Source organism: Narcine bancroftii, chromosome 14 (genome assembly GCF_036971445.1).
Source record: "Narcine bancroftii isolate sNarBan1 chromosome 14, sNarBan1.hap1, whole genome shotgun sequence".
Taxonomy (NCBI): domain Eukaryota; kingdom Metazoa; phylum Chordata; class Chondrichthyes; order Torpediniformes; family Narcinidae; genus Narcine; species Narcine bancroftii.
The window spans coordinates 23,154,283-23,169,652 of NC_091482.1; the positions used below are offsets into that span (position 1 = coordinate 23,154,283).

The 15,370-nt window shown below is 42.9% G+C and overlaps 1 protein-coding gene across 1 annotated transcript in view; it reads left to right on the forward strand.

Moving 5' to 3' along the window:
* Positions 1–15,370, forward strand: part of galnt17 (polypeptide N-acetylgalactosaminyltransferase 17) — a 309,637-nt gene that overhangs the window by 98,909 nt on the left and 195,358 nt on the right. The window contains exon 5 of the mRNA XM_069912162.1: positions 12,508–12,705. Coding sequence (XP_069768263.1) covers positions 12,508–12,705 — 198 coding nt within the window. The remainder of the gene's footprint in view (positions 1–12,507; positions 12,706–15,370) is intronic.

The window sequence follows — 15,370 nt, forward strand, 5'->3', positions numbered from 1 at the left end:
TTAGTCACTTACCTGCAGGAAAGGTATCAATAAGTTTGAAAGAGTGTAGAGAAAATTTACAAGGATGTTGCCGACCATCGACATATGAAACCCTGTGACCAAAAGCAAACTGACTGCACACAGAATTCAGCATGACTCAAAGGCACCTTTGGCTCATGTAGGCTGCATGCCATCAATATGCCAGGAAATGAGAGATTGCCAACCATAAGGACCAGTTGTGCTCCAGCGATTTACTGTAAAACTACACAACACTAGAGTACGGAAATAGGCCCATCTCGCCCATGCTGAACGATTATTCTTCCTAGTCCAATCAACCTGCACCTGAACCATACCCCTCCCATCCTAATTTCAGTATTGAAATCGAACCCACGTTCACCATCGCTTGTTCCATGAAAGGTATCAATAAGTTTGAAAGAGTGTAGAGAAAATTTACAAGGATGTTGCTGTGACTTGAGGAATGGAGTTCCAAGAAATGGTTGAATAGGTTAGCACTTTATTTCCAGGCATGTGGAGAATGAAAGGAGGTTTGATAGAGCTATATAAAATTGCAAAGAGTATAGATAGGGTAAATGCCAGCAGGCTCCTTCCACTGAGGTTTACAAGAATGAGAGGACATGGGTTAAGTGTGTACCTCAGATAAATATTATACAGAAAATTGTGACAAATATGATATATATATGTATAATATCTGAGATGCATCTTAAGAAATGTTTGTTTAAACTTCAATAAAAAATATCTTTTTTTTTAAAAAGGGTAAAAGGTAAAATGTTTAAGGAGAACATTGGGAACTTCTTCACTTAGAGGATGGTGAGCACATGGAACAAGCGATGGTGAACGTGGGTTCGATTTCAATACTGAAATTAGGATGGGAGGGGTATGGTTCAGGTGCAGGTTGATTGGACTAGGAAGAATAATCGTTCAGCATGGGCGAGATGGGCCTATTTCCGTACTCTAGTGTTGTGTAGTTTTACAGTAAATCGCTGGAGCACAACTGGTCCTTATGGTTGGCAATCTCTCATTTCCTGGCATATTGATGGCATGCAGCCTACATGAGCCAAAGGTGCCTTTGAGTCATGCTGAATTCTGTGTGCAGTCAGTTTGCTTTTGGTCACAGGGTTTCATATGTCGATGGTCGGATGCGATTCTTAATGTCCTATATTCCCGTTTTTAAATTCCTTATTTGGTAACCTGGAAGGATGTTAATCGGCCAATTAAACAGAACTATTGTTCCCTGGACAATAGACTGGCAATAAAACCTGTGACCACAAACAGGAAAAAAAATCCAGAATTAGAAAGAGGCTGAATCCAAATGTTGTGATACATTCTCAATGTCCTTTCCTCCCCTTTCCTTTTATTCAGGCTTTCCTTCCATCATAATTTGTCAGAAATCCAGGGGGTTATTCCACCACAAGCCGCCCATTCCTCCATCCTTTGATGGTCAAACAGAAATACACAGTTTCCCATTGAAGGAGCACTAGATATGGGCATTTTCAATGTTCCCTCACCTCACAGAGCAAGAATTCATGAAGGGGAAAAGCCGGATGAAAATTGACTGAATTAGGAAACTAAATCACAGAGACTTTATATTGCCTCTGAGGATGCATCCAGTTTTGAAAGGACCAATTCATCACCATGCAGTATATGAAGATTGCTGCTTTGAGCCAGCTGTTAATTCAGGAAGAACACGAACCATTGATTCACAGCAGGTTTCACTCTTAAAGCACTGTTTACCATCTTTGATAACGTTCCAGCAAGTGCAGGTAACTTTGCTTGTTTTAAAATGCAAGTATTTCATGTTATAATTGAAATATGGTTAAAATTTGATGGGTAGAATTGCTTTGTCCCCAAAACAAAGCCATCTGGTCAAAAGTGTCACATGTCTCCCTGAAGGCATAGCGTTTGTGCTGAATTTTATCTTACAAAATGAAATGCAGCGGCTAAAAATCATCTGTTATTTGCTAATACTTGCTCTCAATGGTGCTGTCATGCATTTTGAAATGAAAGTCACTTCACAGTTGAAGACAATCTTCCCCATCAGGTGAAGTAGCTAACATGCAGGCACCTGAGTCACAGTTAAAAGCAAATAAATGACTGGGTACAACTTGTATTCCAAATAATAGCGAAATACATACCGCAGAGTTAATTCTGCATTCAATGCAATGCTCTCTCCTCATCTAAATATTACTGGGTCAACTTCATGAGAGCAGTGGGGTCATTTTAACATCGTGAATTACTGTAAATGAGTCGATTTGGAATAGTTATTCTCTGCATGTTGCCTCTCCTCAATCTTCCAGTTCACCCAACATCCCCAGCACTCTTAGCATTCCCAGCACCTCTAATTTTCCTGGCAGATTCCTCATTCCCAATTCTCCAACATTTACAGTCATAGCAGTGCCAGAACACCCGTTTGATACAATGAGATAAAGTAGGAAGGATGGACCTGGCGGGGGAGTGATGAGACTGTTTGTCACCTGTTGCAAATGACGAGTGGTGTCTGCTGTAAGAGTTGTTTGCTGTGGTGTTATTTTAATGTATGTTAGACAGGGTTATAACACACTTTCTTGCTTCAATATTTTAAACTTTTGAATTTTGACATAGAGTACGGTAACAGGCCATTTTGGCCCACGAGTCCATGCCACCCAAATTATACCCAATTAACCTACGACTCTGTACGTTTCGAACAGTGGGAGGAAACCAGAGCCCCCGGGGAAAACCCACGCAGACACAGGGGGGAACGTACAACCTCCTTCCAGACAGAGTGGGATTCGAACCCGGGTCCCGATCGCTGGCACTGTAAAGGTGTTGCGCTAACCACTACGCCAACCGGGCCATCTATATAACATTACCATTAATCCAGCTTCCCACACGAAGGTTTCAGTAGAAAAAATATTCAGTGGTAGTAATGTGACAGGATATTAAGGTTTGGATTTTATATTTGGCGTATAAGATGACCCCAGGTTTTGGGGTGAAATACCGTCTTATATGCCGTAATACACAGTTGATCAAATGGCCATTTGAGCCTGCTTCACCAACCAATAAAGATCTTGGTTGATCTGTGGAAAAATAGAGATGCGAGAAATCAGAAAATGCTTGAAGGTCCTTTCATCCTCAAGCACAGAGTGCAAATCTACCATTGGAGGATTGTGACTGAACACCTGGAAGTCAGAATCTTGCCTAAAAGTGTTTCTTTCCACAGATGCCACCTGAGCAGCTGAATAGTTCCAGCATCTGCTGATTTTATTTCATGGCTGATCCAACCTTGTCCTTAATATCAACTCCCAGCCAGCCTCCCGCCACTAACTCCTCTCTATCCCAAAGGCATGTGCGTCACAGCCTCAGATACATTTAGTGATCAAAGATTTGCACCCCTTTAGAAGCTAAATAAACCTTTGTCATTCTCATTTTAATTGTTACTGCTTAATCTACTGAAATGGCCAATTCAGATATTTTCACGTTGCACTCCATCTGACAAGTTGCTGCCCATTCCTTCAGGTTTGCCAAATCTCCTTGAAGTCTCTTTTGACAATTTAATCCAACTGATTGTTCCCAACATTGATCTTAAATTAGCGTCTGTCATTTCATCCTAATTGCACTTACCAGCAAAGAATTACCTTCTGTTAAATATCCTCCTGGTAAACCAATCAATCTAGTTTGCCAAGTACTACTTTCATCTGCTGTTCAATTCCCTGATTTGTATAATTTCTAAAGTAGTAAACTGCCATAGTGCACGGTTTTGTCCAAACTCTATGTGGCCATACGGCCACTGGACTGTCTGCTCCTGCCTGCATTCCTGCCTGGCTACTGCAGGGGGCGACACACTATATCTCAAGGGACGTAACCTGGGAGGCTGAGTCCACCTACTCCCCGCCAATCACTGGCCCTGTATAAAGACTCCCCCACTGGCTCTTGGGTAGGAGGAGACCACATGGAGTCAGAAGGGATACTGAACCTTGTGTGCGTTTTAAGCTAATTAAAGCCTGTAGTACAGCATTTGTAGTTTGAGCATTTTTGTTCACACTGCACCACTCTATCATACCCAAATTGCTCCAACATTGTCCTTATCAAGTTAATTTCAAAGCTCAACTCAAGAACAATTCTACATATTTATGTTGTGCCAATTATATGTAGCTTCATTTTTATGTCGGGTGGCTACCTGAAAGTGGGGAAGCTGTCGGGTGGCTACCTGAAAGTGGAGAACCCGGCCGGAGGAGCACTTACCAGCCGGCGTGGGACATCAAGGCTGGGGGCGGCTGGTGCAGGGCGTCAGGGATGGCATCCCGCGCCGGCCACCCCAGCCCTGACGTCCCGCGCCGGGGGGCTGTCAGGCAGCGGAGAGGGGGGGCTGTCAGACAGCTGCCCCTGCCCCGACTCAGGAGCCGGTGTTTGCTCCGCAGCCCCTCTCCCCACTTCAGACCTTTCAGGTGGCAGAACACCGCGTTCAGTGCTGCCACCTGATCGACGCTTCGCAGAAACCCGCAGCCACTCCGGAGCCACATTCTCCAGGCGATTCGACCTGAAAGCAGTTCTAGAGGGACAAGCTAGCAAGCTTTGGAAGACTGCCTGGTCAGCAGGACACCGGAGTAGCTGTCCTGGAACGAGAAGACTCTCTCTCTGAAAACCAACAAGAACCCTCCTGAGTGGTAACCGTTTACCTGTTAAGCACCAAAGCCTGGTGAACTTTATTAATGCTAACTTCTGTGCACAGTACAAGAATTGCCTGCAACCAGTGAGATTGGACTGTGAACCAAAGGACTTTTCTGAACTTATATACACATTACACACACGTGCGCTTGGAATTAGAGGGGGGGGGGGGTTAAGTAGGTTAAGTAAGATAAGTTAAAGTTTAATTCTGTTTTCATGTTCAAAGATAATTAAAAGCAACTTTTGTATTAGTGCATATCTATTGCTGCTGGGTTTTGGGGTCCTCTGGACTCATGACAGCATCATGTCTGGGATCACAGAAGCTGAGCCAATATGCTCAAGAAATCAAGAGAAGTAAGTAATTTAGATCACCAGTTATATTCTCAGCCCTGACTCGCAAGCAGCATCAAAATCTGGAAATTGGCTCCTTAGTCTTAATTACAGGAGAATCCTTGAAATAGTGGGTGACACTTGGAATACTCATTGTCCCAGTGTGTTTCAGTCAACTGAATCCCCATAGGTTACAGAATATGGGGATTCTACTGTATTTAATCTTAAGAACCAAGTAAGCAAACCCTCATGGCTGTCATATTTTGTTCATTGTGGTATTTTACTGGATTTACTTTCAGATGGTGTATTGGTAAGATAACCACATGACTTAGATTCCCTGGGCATTTCAGTTGGTCCTAAACCTTTGCTAAGCAGGGAACTTTTCGGGCTTCAATCTACAGTCATTTTGCTTCTTTGTATATATTCTATTGGTGGACGGTAATCTCATTTACAAGTACCTAAGCATATATTTTGGTGGATAAGGCGAGACCAATTTCAGTCTGAATTTCATGGTTTTAGCTCATATCAGTGGTATAATTCACCCCTCAAACATACGTGTTGACTGAGCTGGTGCCGTGTTGATGTTTTTGCATATTTTCATGGAAAAGGATGGATGGATGTAAAACTATAGATAGACAATGTGTGGAATAGGCGGCCAGGTGGAATACGCAAGGAACGGAGATTGTTGGTCTGGGATATGCTTCTCAGCCATTTAACTGATAACAATAAAAATAGATAAGCATGAAATAATACTGAGATTGCTGTTATACCAGGTGGTTTGACTGATCTATTGCAACCTCCAGATGGAATAAGCCATTTAAAGATCATGTGCGTGAAGAATGGAGGACGAGCTGATAAATCCTTTACAAAAGGCGGGGCAATGCGAGCTGCATCACCTGATGTGCTGTGTGATTTTGTGACCCAGTCATGGGATAAAGTGAAAGTAGAGCCTGTAATAAAATCTTTCAACGGGTGTGACGTCTCTAGTGCAATGGATGCTACAGAGGATGATTTATTGTGGGACACTGATGAGGAAGCCGAAGCCGACTCACCCGTATGATGACGGTGTAAACAGTGAGACTCTGGATGTGTTTGCCGAGTTCTTTGCCTCAGACGATGATGGTGACACTAATTTTCAAGGATTGTGATGTGTTTATTTTAATTTTACAATTCTTTTATTGCACATTGGTAATGGATTTTAGTGCAAAATAAAAATTGTGTTCACTGCCTCAGCTTTTTTTTAATAACTTAAACATTTGTTAGAAGGTGGGATCTGGGTGAGTTATGAAACCAATCAAGAGAAAATTTTAAGGTCACTGTTTTTGTATCTGGCCTATAGGACAACCCTTTTTTTGGGGGATGTTTTTTTGGTGCTTCAAGTTTCATCTTATCCGCCGAAATATACAGTATTTTTTTAGATAGGGCCTTCTTTCTTTTGGGGTAACAAACATCCCACAATGCACCATCAAGTAAGTGAAGAGGTTGTCTATTGCATTTTCCATATAGTGCTTTGCTGCCTACTGATGGCGACAGCAGTGAACATATTGCCAATATTTAATTGGCTCTCATGAGAACAAGAAAAAGGAGCTACATCAATGCAAGTTATTTCATTAAGGAGAAGAATTTTGACCAAGGGATTGAATGTATGGCCTCGGTGCAGTGGTTCCACGCATTATAGTTTATGATCCCGGTGTACGATGTGCGATTTGTAACAAGTGCACATGACAGCATCGAGTCCACGCTGCTGAAGATCCAGCTGCGCTGGGTGGGTAACGTCTCCAGAATGGAGGACCATCGCCTTCCCAAGATCGTGTTATATGGCAAGCTCTCCACTGGCCACCGTGACAGAGGTGCACCAAAGAAGAGGTACAAGGACTGCCTAAAGAAATCTCTTGGTGCCTGCCACATTGACCACTGCCAGTGGGCTGATATCGCCTCAAACCGTGTATCTTGGCGCCTCACAGTTCGGCGGGCAGCAACCTCCTTCGAAGAAGACCGCAGAGCCCGCTTCACTGACAAAAGACAAAGGAGGAAAAACCCAACACCCAACCCCAACCAACCAATTTTCCCCTGCAACCGCTGCAACCGTGTCTGCCTGTCCCGCATCGGACTTGTCAGCCACAATCGAGCCTGCAGCTGACGTGGACATTTACCCCCTCCATAAATCTTCGTCCGCGAAGCCAAGCCAAAGAAAAAAGAGACATGAGTGGAGAGGGTATCGAATTCAAGTGCCAACATCATAACGGATGTCTGTCACCCTGATCACAACCTCTTCTCACTACTACCTTCGGGCAGAAGGTGCAGAAGCCCAAAAACTAGCTCCTCTAGGTTCAATGACAGATTTGTTCTGACAAGAATCAGGCTCTTGAACCTCCCCTTCGTTCTCCAATCATAGACTGCTTAGACATCACAAAAGGAGAAAGAATGAAGATGTTTTAAGAAAAATGCCAAAGAAACAATGTTCAATGAGAAGAGAAGTTTGCACAATTGCAAGTCGCCCTTTTTTTGCATAAGGATTTCCTTGAATATTTACATCTATTTTATATAATTATTGTATCTTTTAATTTAGACATGCAGCATGGTCGCAGGCCCTTCTGGCCTAGAATCCCATTCACCCAAACATACCAATCAACCCACAATCTCCTTACATTTTTGAAGGGTGGGCTTTAACTGGCAGAGCAGGAGGAGAGCCACACAGTCATGGGGAGATCATACAAACTCCTTATAGACAGTGCTGGATTTGAAACCAGGTTGCTAGTCCTGTAATAGTGTTGAGCTTAACCATGACACCTACAATTTAATTTAATTCAATTAATTTACTTTTTAGAATTTTCTTTACAATTGCCTGTTCGGCTGCAGTAAGTGAGATTTTGGCACATATGTAGAATGTGTATGACATTAAACTCAGCATCTTTTAAAGTATCCTTACAGTGTTCCTGATGGCCCTTGCTCATGTTCTGTTGAAGCAGGATACATATGGAACAACAATAGCTTTCACTGAAGCAGCCTTTCCATCGGTTCCTGGGGAAGTTGTGTAATTTATATATTGTTTAAATAGGAGAGTCCCCCTACAGTCTCCAAAATGTTTGGAAGAATAATTGTTTCTTCCTCTCTTCTGAAAGGAGTTTTGGGAGGAACGTTGACTCTATTACATCTGCAATAATGAAAAATGTTCAAACCATGGATTGTTCATTGTAAGTTTGGAAAAGCAGATGGACAATGCAGAGAAATCTGATAATAGGTCAAATATTTCCGATGCACACAGACATAAGTATGCAACGCTGGGTTGCAATTTGTGTAACAGTCATATCCCATTGTCTGCGTTGCAAACATGTGGCTCTGGGCATTTGAATCTCCTCCCATCATTCTCATCTACATCCTTTATTTGCATTCTCTCTTATTAGGGAAATAAAAACAAATCGAGCTTAACTAAGGCCAGAACAACCCAGTAATCAGCTCACGCGTAAAATTTTATTCAATATTAGGTTGGCATGGTTAGCTTAGTGGCTGGCACAACTCCTTTACAGCGCCAGCAATCTGGACCGTGATTTGAATCTAATGCTGTCTGTAAAGAGTTTGTACATTCTCCCCATGTCTGGGTGGGTTTTTCCCCGGGGGCTCCAGTTTCCTCCCACCATATGAAACGTATGGGGGGGGTGGGTGTTGTAGGCTAATTGGGTGTAAATTGGGTGGCATTGACTCGTGGGCCGAATGTCCTGTTACCGTGCTGTATGTCTAAATTAAAAAAAAAACATCCTGGAAGTATTTTTCACATCAAATTCCTTGAGCTCCCCTTGAGTTCTCAGATGCCTGTCTTGCTCCTTCTCAAAGTCCTTTAATAGAATGCCACATTTTTCCAGGAGTGACGCAGTTTCTAACATAAATTAAACGTGTGGCAGTACGCCATTAGGCAGGCGAACTGCCCCTGCTTGTCACGCACGTGGCGGGGCAGCCGGCCAAAATGGCGCTGTTGGGGGTTTCCTCCCGACCTTGGTACCAGGCTCAGAAGCCCACACTTGAGGACCCACGTGACGCCCCTCTGACATCGGGGCCCCCCAGCACGGTTCTCAGCCAGGTCTGGGCTGGGCGTATAAGACCAGCCAGGCAACCTGCAATAAATCAGTGTTTGCTCATTGAATTCAACCCGCCTGGTTGTGCGATCCTTCAGTTAGCAGTGTAGCCGCCGCTACACATGCTTCTTTTCATTTATATTTAATGCCTTGTATTAACGCCAAAGCTCTTGTCTTTGTCAACCATACAATGTTGGATTAGTGGTCTGGAAATGTCCAGCTAAAAACTCTTTCGGCATACAGATTGTAAAAGGCAGGCTACCATCATCTCAAGGTTGAGCAAGGGTGGGCAGCGGATACTTGTCAATATGTTTTTACTGAGATGCTCCCAGATTTTGTGCCAGCCATGTCACTTTCTCCCCATTAATTTCTGTAATGATCCTTATTACTTGGTCCCACCCAGTTTTCAACATTGAATTTCATCTACTACCCATTTACCCACTCTCCTGCCCTCTGTATTGCTGAACAATTAATCAATTTGATCTCAAGAATCGGCATTCTCTTAAACGTATTTGCGTATCATTTCCACACTGCAAATAAAACAAGTCTCAGAAGGAATCCCTTGGTGCTTCACAGCCCACATCCCACTGAGCTAAATAAAAACTAAATTTGTTTGGTATCCTCTTCATTCTTGACTTTTTTTTGAGTAACACCTTAATCTATGTGAACTCGATATTTGTATCAAACTGTCTACAGTGTGCTATATATATTTTTCATTGGTGCCTGCCACATTGACCACCGCCAGTGGGCTGATATCGCCTCAAACCGTGCATCTTGGCGCTCACAGTTCGGCGGGCAGCAACCTCCTTTGAAGAAGACCCCAGAGCCCACCTCACTGACAAAAGACAAAGGAGGAAAAACCCAACACCCAACCCCAACCAACCAATTTTCCCCTGCAACCGCTGCAACCGTGTCTGCCTGTCCCGCATCGGACTTGTCAGCCACAAACGAGCCTGTAGCTGACGTGGACATTTACCCCTTCATAAATCTTCGTCTGCGAAGCCAAGCCAAAGAAGATAGGAATAAGTAGGTTGCTTAACTTGAATATTTCATGGTCCATTTAGCACATTTCAGAAATACAAAGAGCAGAACAATTCTGTAACATTATTTAAACAAAGCCTCTGGAGTCATTTTTAAGGGTAGGAAAGGTTTTGCTTGCAATGGCAATTTTCAAAAGTCTTCAATGGCGATTTTGTAAGTATAGACTTGGAAAAGTGAACAGTTCACTGAACTCAAAGTTCAGATTTATTGGCAGAGAACATGCATGACATCACATACAGCCCTGAGATTCTTTTTTCCTGCGCGCCAGGCAGAATTTCTATTTAACGGTAGTGCATAAAACTGTACTCAAAGAAAGATACCCATCCAGAAGAGAGAAATGTAAACAAGAATGAAGCGCAAATAAACTAAGGAATGCAGAAAATAAATATTCAATAATAAATAGTCCAAAGTAAGAGTCCTTAAATGAGATTCTGATTGATTTTGTTGTTGAGGAGACTGATGGTGATGGGGTAGCAGCTGTTCCTGAACTTGTTGGTGTGAGTCTAGAGGCACCTAGACCTCTTTTGTGATGGCAACAGCAAGAACCGAGCATGTCCTGGGTGGTGTATATGTTTGATGATTGCTGCTGCTCTCCGATGGGAGTGTTCCATTTTTCTTAATGGCAGCGAGAGTTTTGTCTGTAATCTACTTGGCTACGCCCACTACTTTTTGCCAGGCATTCTGGTCGGAGGCCTTGGTGCTCCATGCCAGGCCTTGATGCAGCCGACCAGCAAACCTTCTACCACACATCTGTAGACGTTTGCCAAGGTTTTCGATGACGTATAGAACATTTGCAAACTCCTGCGAATTTGAGTCATTGACCTGCCTTCTTCATGAATACATTAAGATGGTAGATACAGGAAAGGTCTTCTGAAATAGTAACTCCCAGGAATTTAAATTTTCTCCTCCTCTATTGAACATTGTGACAATAAAGTTGAATTTGAAACTTTCAAGGAAGGCAAGCAGATTTTTTAATTTTAATTTTGAAGCTTGTATCTCCATGCTTTTGAAAACACTTGGTTCCAATGCAACCTGTCCAGGATTTCTCCTTCCCTAAACAGAGCATTCCCCATCTGTAAATGACTTGCCAGCTGGATCTGACGCTGAACTGCAGTGGAATTACACAACCTTGCCAGTGACATTTCAACAGAACTTATTGAAATGTCATCTGCCTATTGCACTAATTTTGTAGGAAATTTATCCTGAAGTTGGACATCCAATTCCTCTGAGGACACCCATCTGATACTGAACATGAAGTTAAGGTTGAAGTAAACAAAGCATAAGCCATGGTCTTTTCTCTCTTTTGTCATGTTGATCAAAGAATTTAAATCACAACAATTGAATTTAGTTCATTTTTATGTAAAGAATAGTCAGATTATTTCGGGGTCTAATGATCTGATATTCACTACCTTAAAGGATATTGAATACAAAATCAATAAATTCCTTCAGAAAGGAATTGAATAAGCAATTGAACAAGAATGATCAACTTACCCATGAAGAATAAATGGGAAAGGGTTGCTTTATAAGGAGTTTAGTAGTTTCGTTTTGTGCTGGCGACTTTTGTGATTCTATTAATCTATGAATTTGCTCTCACTAAAGTAATCATTTATCGATGAGTGCATTCCAGTTGCTTTTCCATGTACTCTGGTATCACACCGATCGTTCTGACTACAATTCTGGAAATATTACCTCTGGGGAACATGACCCAGTCCTCATTGAGGGCTCAGTAGTGGAGAGGGTCAAGAACTTCAAATTCCTGAGTGTCATCATCACTGAGGATCTGCCCTGGAGCCACTACATTGATGCATTCACAAAGAAGGCTCGCCAGTGGCTATACTTCGTGAGGTGTCCGAGAAGATTCGGTATGTCACCAAAGACTCTCGTAAACTTCTGCAGGCGTATCGTGGAGAGCATTCTGGCTGGATGCATCACTGCCTGGTATGGAAGCGCCAACTGTCAGGACAAGAATAAACTCCAGAGGGTTGTTAACTCGGCCTGAGACATCACAGGCACCAGACTTCACTCCATCGAGGACGTCTACATGAGGCAGTGTCTGAAAAAAAGCAGCCTCTCTCCTCAAAGACCCCCACCACCCAGGCCACGTCCTCTTCACTCTGCTACCATCGGGAGAAAGGTACAGGAGCCTAAAGACGAGCACTCAATGGCACAAGGACGGCTTCTTCCCTGGTCCCATCAGATTCCTGAATAATCAATGAACCAAAGACACGGCCTTATTTTTTGTGCACTATTATTTTTAATTTTTATAGTAATGTCATAAGATGGTTATAACATGAATGTTTGCCCTGTGACGCTGCCGCAAAACACCGAACTTCATGACTTGTTCATGACAATAAATCCTGATTCTGATTTTGATTCTGATTATAAAGGCTCACAGTTTTGATCTAACTTTGTGTTCTCTTTTCAGGGTTGAACCGGTCCTGGCCAGAATTAAAGAAGACAGAAAGCGAATAATTCTTCCTTCTATTGACAACATCAAGCACAAAACCTTCGAGGTCCAACGTTATGAGAATAGTGCCCATGGATACAGCTGGGAGCTCTGGTGCATGTACATTAGCCCTCTCAAAGAGTGGTGGGAAAGAGCGGATCCAACATTGCCAATCAGGTCAGTTGTCCATTCAGTTGTATTTAGATTACTGTCCTTTCATAAACAATGTTAAGATCTGGATTATTCTCATTGACTCCTGGGAGATGCTTAAGCTGCAGGACCATCTGCTATTTGTAGAGCCCCCTATAATTTGAAAGGGCAGGCTATCCATTCTCTCACACCGGTGAAGATAAAAGTCTGTTGACTCCTCTTTCATTACCTCTGATCTCCTTCTGCTACCTCTTGGAAATAGTCCTGAAATAAATGGAATGAAGTAAGGGTAAAAATTCACGGGTGGTGGCAAAGTATAAAGTGGCAGAGCCTTGTTTGTGGCATGCAATTAAAATTAAGTCTGCTATAAGTCACACAGGATGAGATTCACACTTGCAAGAAGGAGGGCCTCTTGGCATGTAGCTGTGATGTCAGTTAGCTGGCAATAACATTTGATGTTGGTGCTGAAGTGATAAAAAAACTCTAAAGAAATGCACACCTTTCCATTGAAGCAAGCTGAGTCATGTGCTTCAGCCCAGTATTAATCTGTATATGAATTGATCCTGAAGCTGTAGTTCTGAATCAAGACTGACTGTGTGAATGACATCAATAGCTCACAACAAAGAGCAACAGAGAAAGTATCAGAAACTCTCAGAAGGGTGACGTCAATTTCAAAATCATTGGGTAAAGTAGATCGTGCAATAAGCTACAGATCTAGACACTTCCAAACTCTCTACTGTATAAACAATGCGACAATTTTGCATTTAATTTCTTATAGCCTTACAGAAAGGAAATCCAAGATATTTCCATAGAACCTAACGAAATAAGGGTTGCCTGAACGCAGCTTAAAGTGGAGATGCTTGAGTCATGCATGAACTGGAGAGGCTCAATGCCCGTGGAGAGAAATGGCCAGTCAATGTCTTAGGATGGAACTCTTTTATGAGAGTCTCAAAGAAGAGGCCCGAGCTGGAATGTTGACTGTGTCTTTCTGTCCGTGGATGCCGCCTGACCTGCTCAGTCCTTCCAGCTTCTCTCCTTAATGTGGGCATTGAGGAGTCTATCATAGAAGACAATGATAGATTGGTCTCTGATGGACTGGACTTCTCAGGTGATTTCTTGCTTTTTTGGGAGGGGGAAAAGGAGCCCTGTCCAACACTATTACCAATGAGATGAGTCAAGTATCAGGTGAGCAGTACACCCCAAAATTCTAACATTACTGTAGTATTGCAAATTAACACCACACATTGTTACTGAGAAAGGCACTGCACTTGTGCACCATGCTTTGTGTGTTGTGCCCACACAAATGTCATTCCCTTGTGGCCCTGAATGATTCGACAAGTGGTCCCAAAGGAGCAACAAGGTTTTAGTGGGCATTGGCTCGTGAGGTGCAGTTGTAGGTGAAGATCTCTTCTGTGTAAATGCTGTAATTCCCAAAAGCCTCATTTAGACTGAAACAACAAGGAACCAGGAAGTCACCTGCAAGGTGGAGCAGCCATAACCACCTCAGTGTTGCAACTGAATTATGGACTGATGGGAAGTGGATACACAAACCACCTCGGACACGAGGCTAAAAGAAACTTTCCAGTTATGTCCACTTTCACTGGGATTATTGTATTGGCATTGCTTTAATCAAACGTAGATATCCTTGTGACTCCGCTTTTGCATCTCTTTAACAGTGTTTCAGGAACAGTTTTCAAGTACCACTGCCCACTGTTTTTCATTTGCAGGATTTCAGAACAGATTTTCCCTTTTTTCCCTTTCTCAGAACACCATTATCCAGAGCACAAGGAACTAGGGAAATAGAAGGAGCAGGAGGGAAAAGGGACAAATAAAAGAAGATCTAAACTGTGTTTCATTGTTCTTGAGACCCCTCAACATTGCTCCAGAAACTGGCATCACAAGAGATGAGCAAAATAGGTCAGAGAAACATGCTTCACAGGGAGATACATTACATCCCAGTGGGCTTCTCTCTGAGGCTGGGCTCAGGGATCCCGGTTGTTGGAGGGATGGTCTGGGCATCTGTCCTTGCCCAGGAGACTCAGGTGAAGGCAAGGATACTTTCATGACCAATTATTTGTGCATCCTGGGAACATGGCATCTTCAGGAAATTATTCTCATGATCTGCAATGAGCCATGCATGTGAAAAGGTTGAAAACTTTTCCAATTTATAAAAAGGTTCATGTTGTAAAGAGGAGCCATAATTGCAGCCACTGACAGCTTGCATTTATGACAAGCCAGTGATACTAGGAAATCCCAGGGCTTGAGAACCCACCAGGTCTACATTGAATTCCAAGTAGATTAAATCATCTTTTTATATTCAGATCCTGGGTAGGGTCTCTGATATATTGTGACGTAAATCAGAAGATAGGGCCAGATGAGCTCCAGGAATGATCCATTGGCAGACAGTTGTTAATTATCATGACCTCAACCTCCAAGGAAAGACTAACTCAGACACGACAGCGTGACGAAAGATCTTCCAGCAAGATGTCACTAACGTCAGGGATGAATCAGAAAACTGAGTTTACGAATGCAGAGCACATCGTACAGGATCAGAGAGGATGTACTATCTCTGATGACTCCAGAGAAGAATGCTGTTCACAGATGTGCACACCTGTGCCTTCTGCTCAAAGATCCCATAGCACAGTGAGTAACCAATCTTATCCATAACAAAGCCTCTGGTAATGGAATGTTG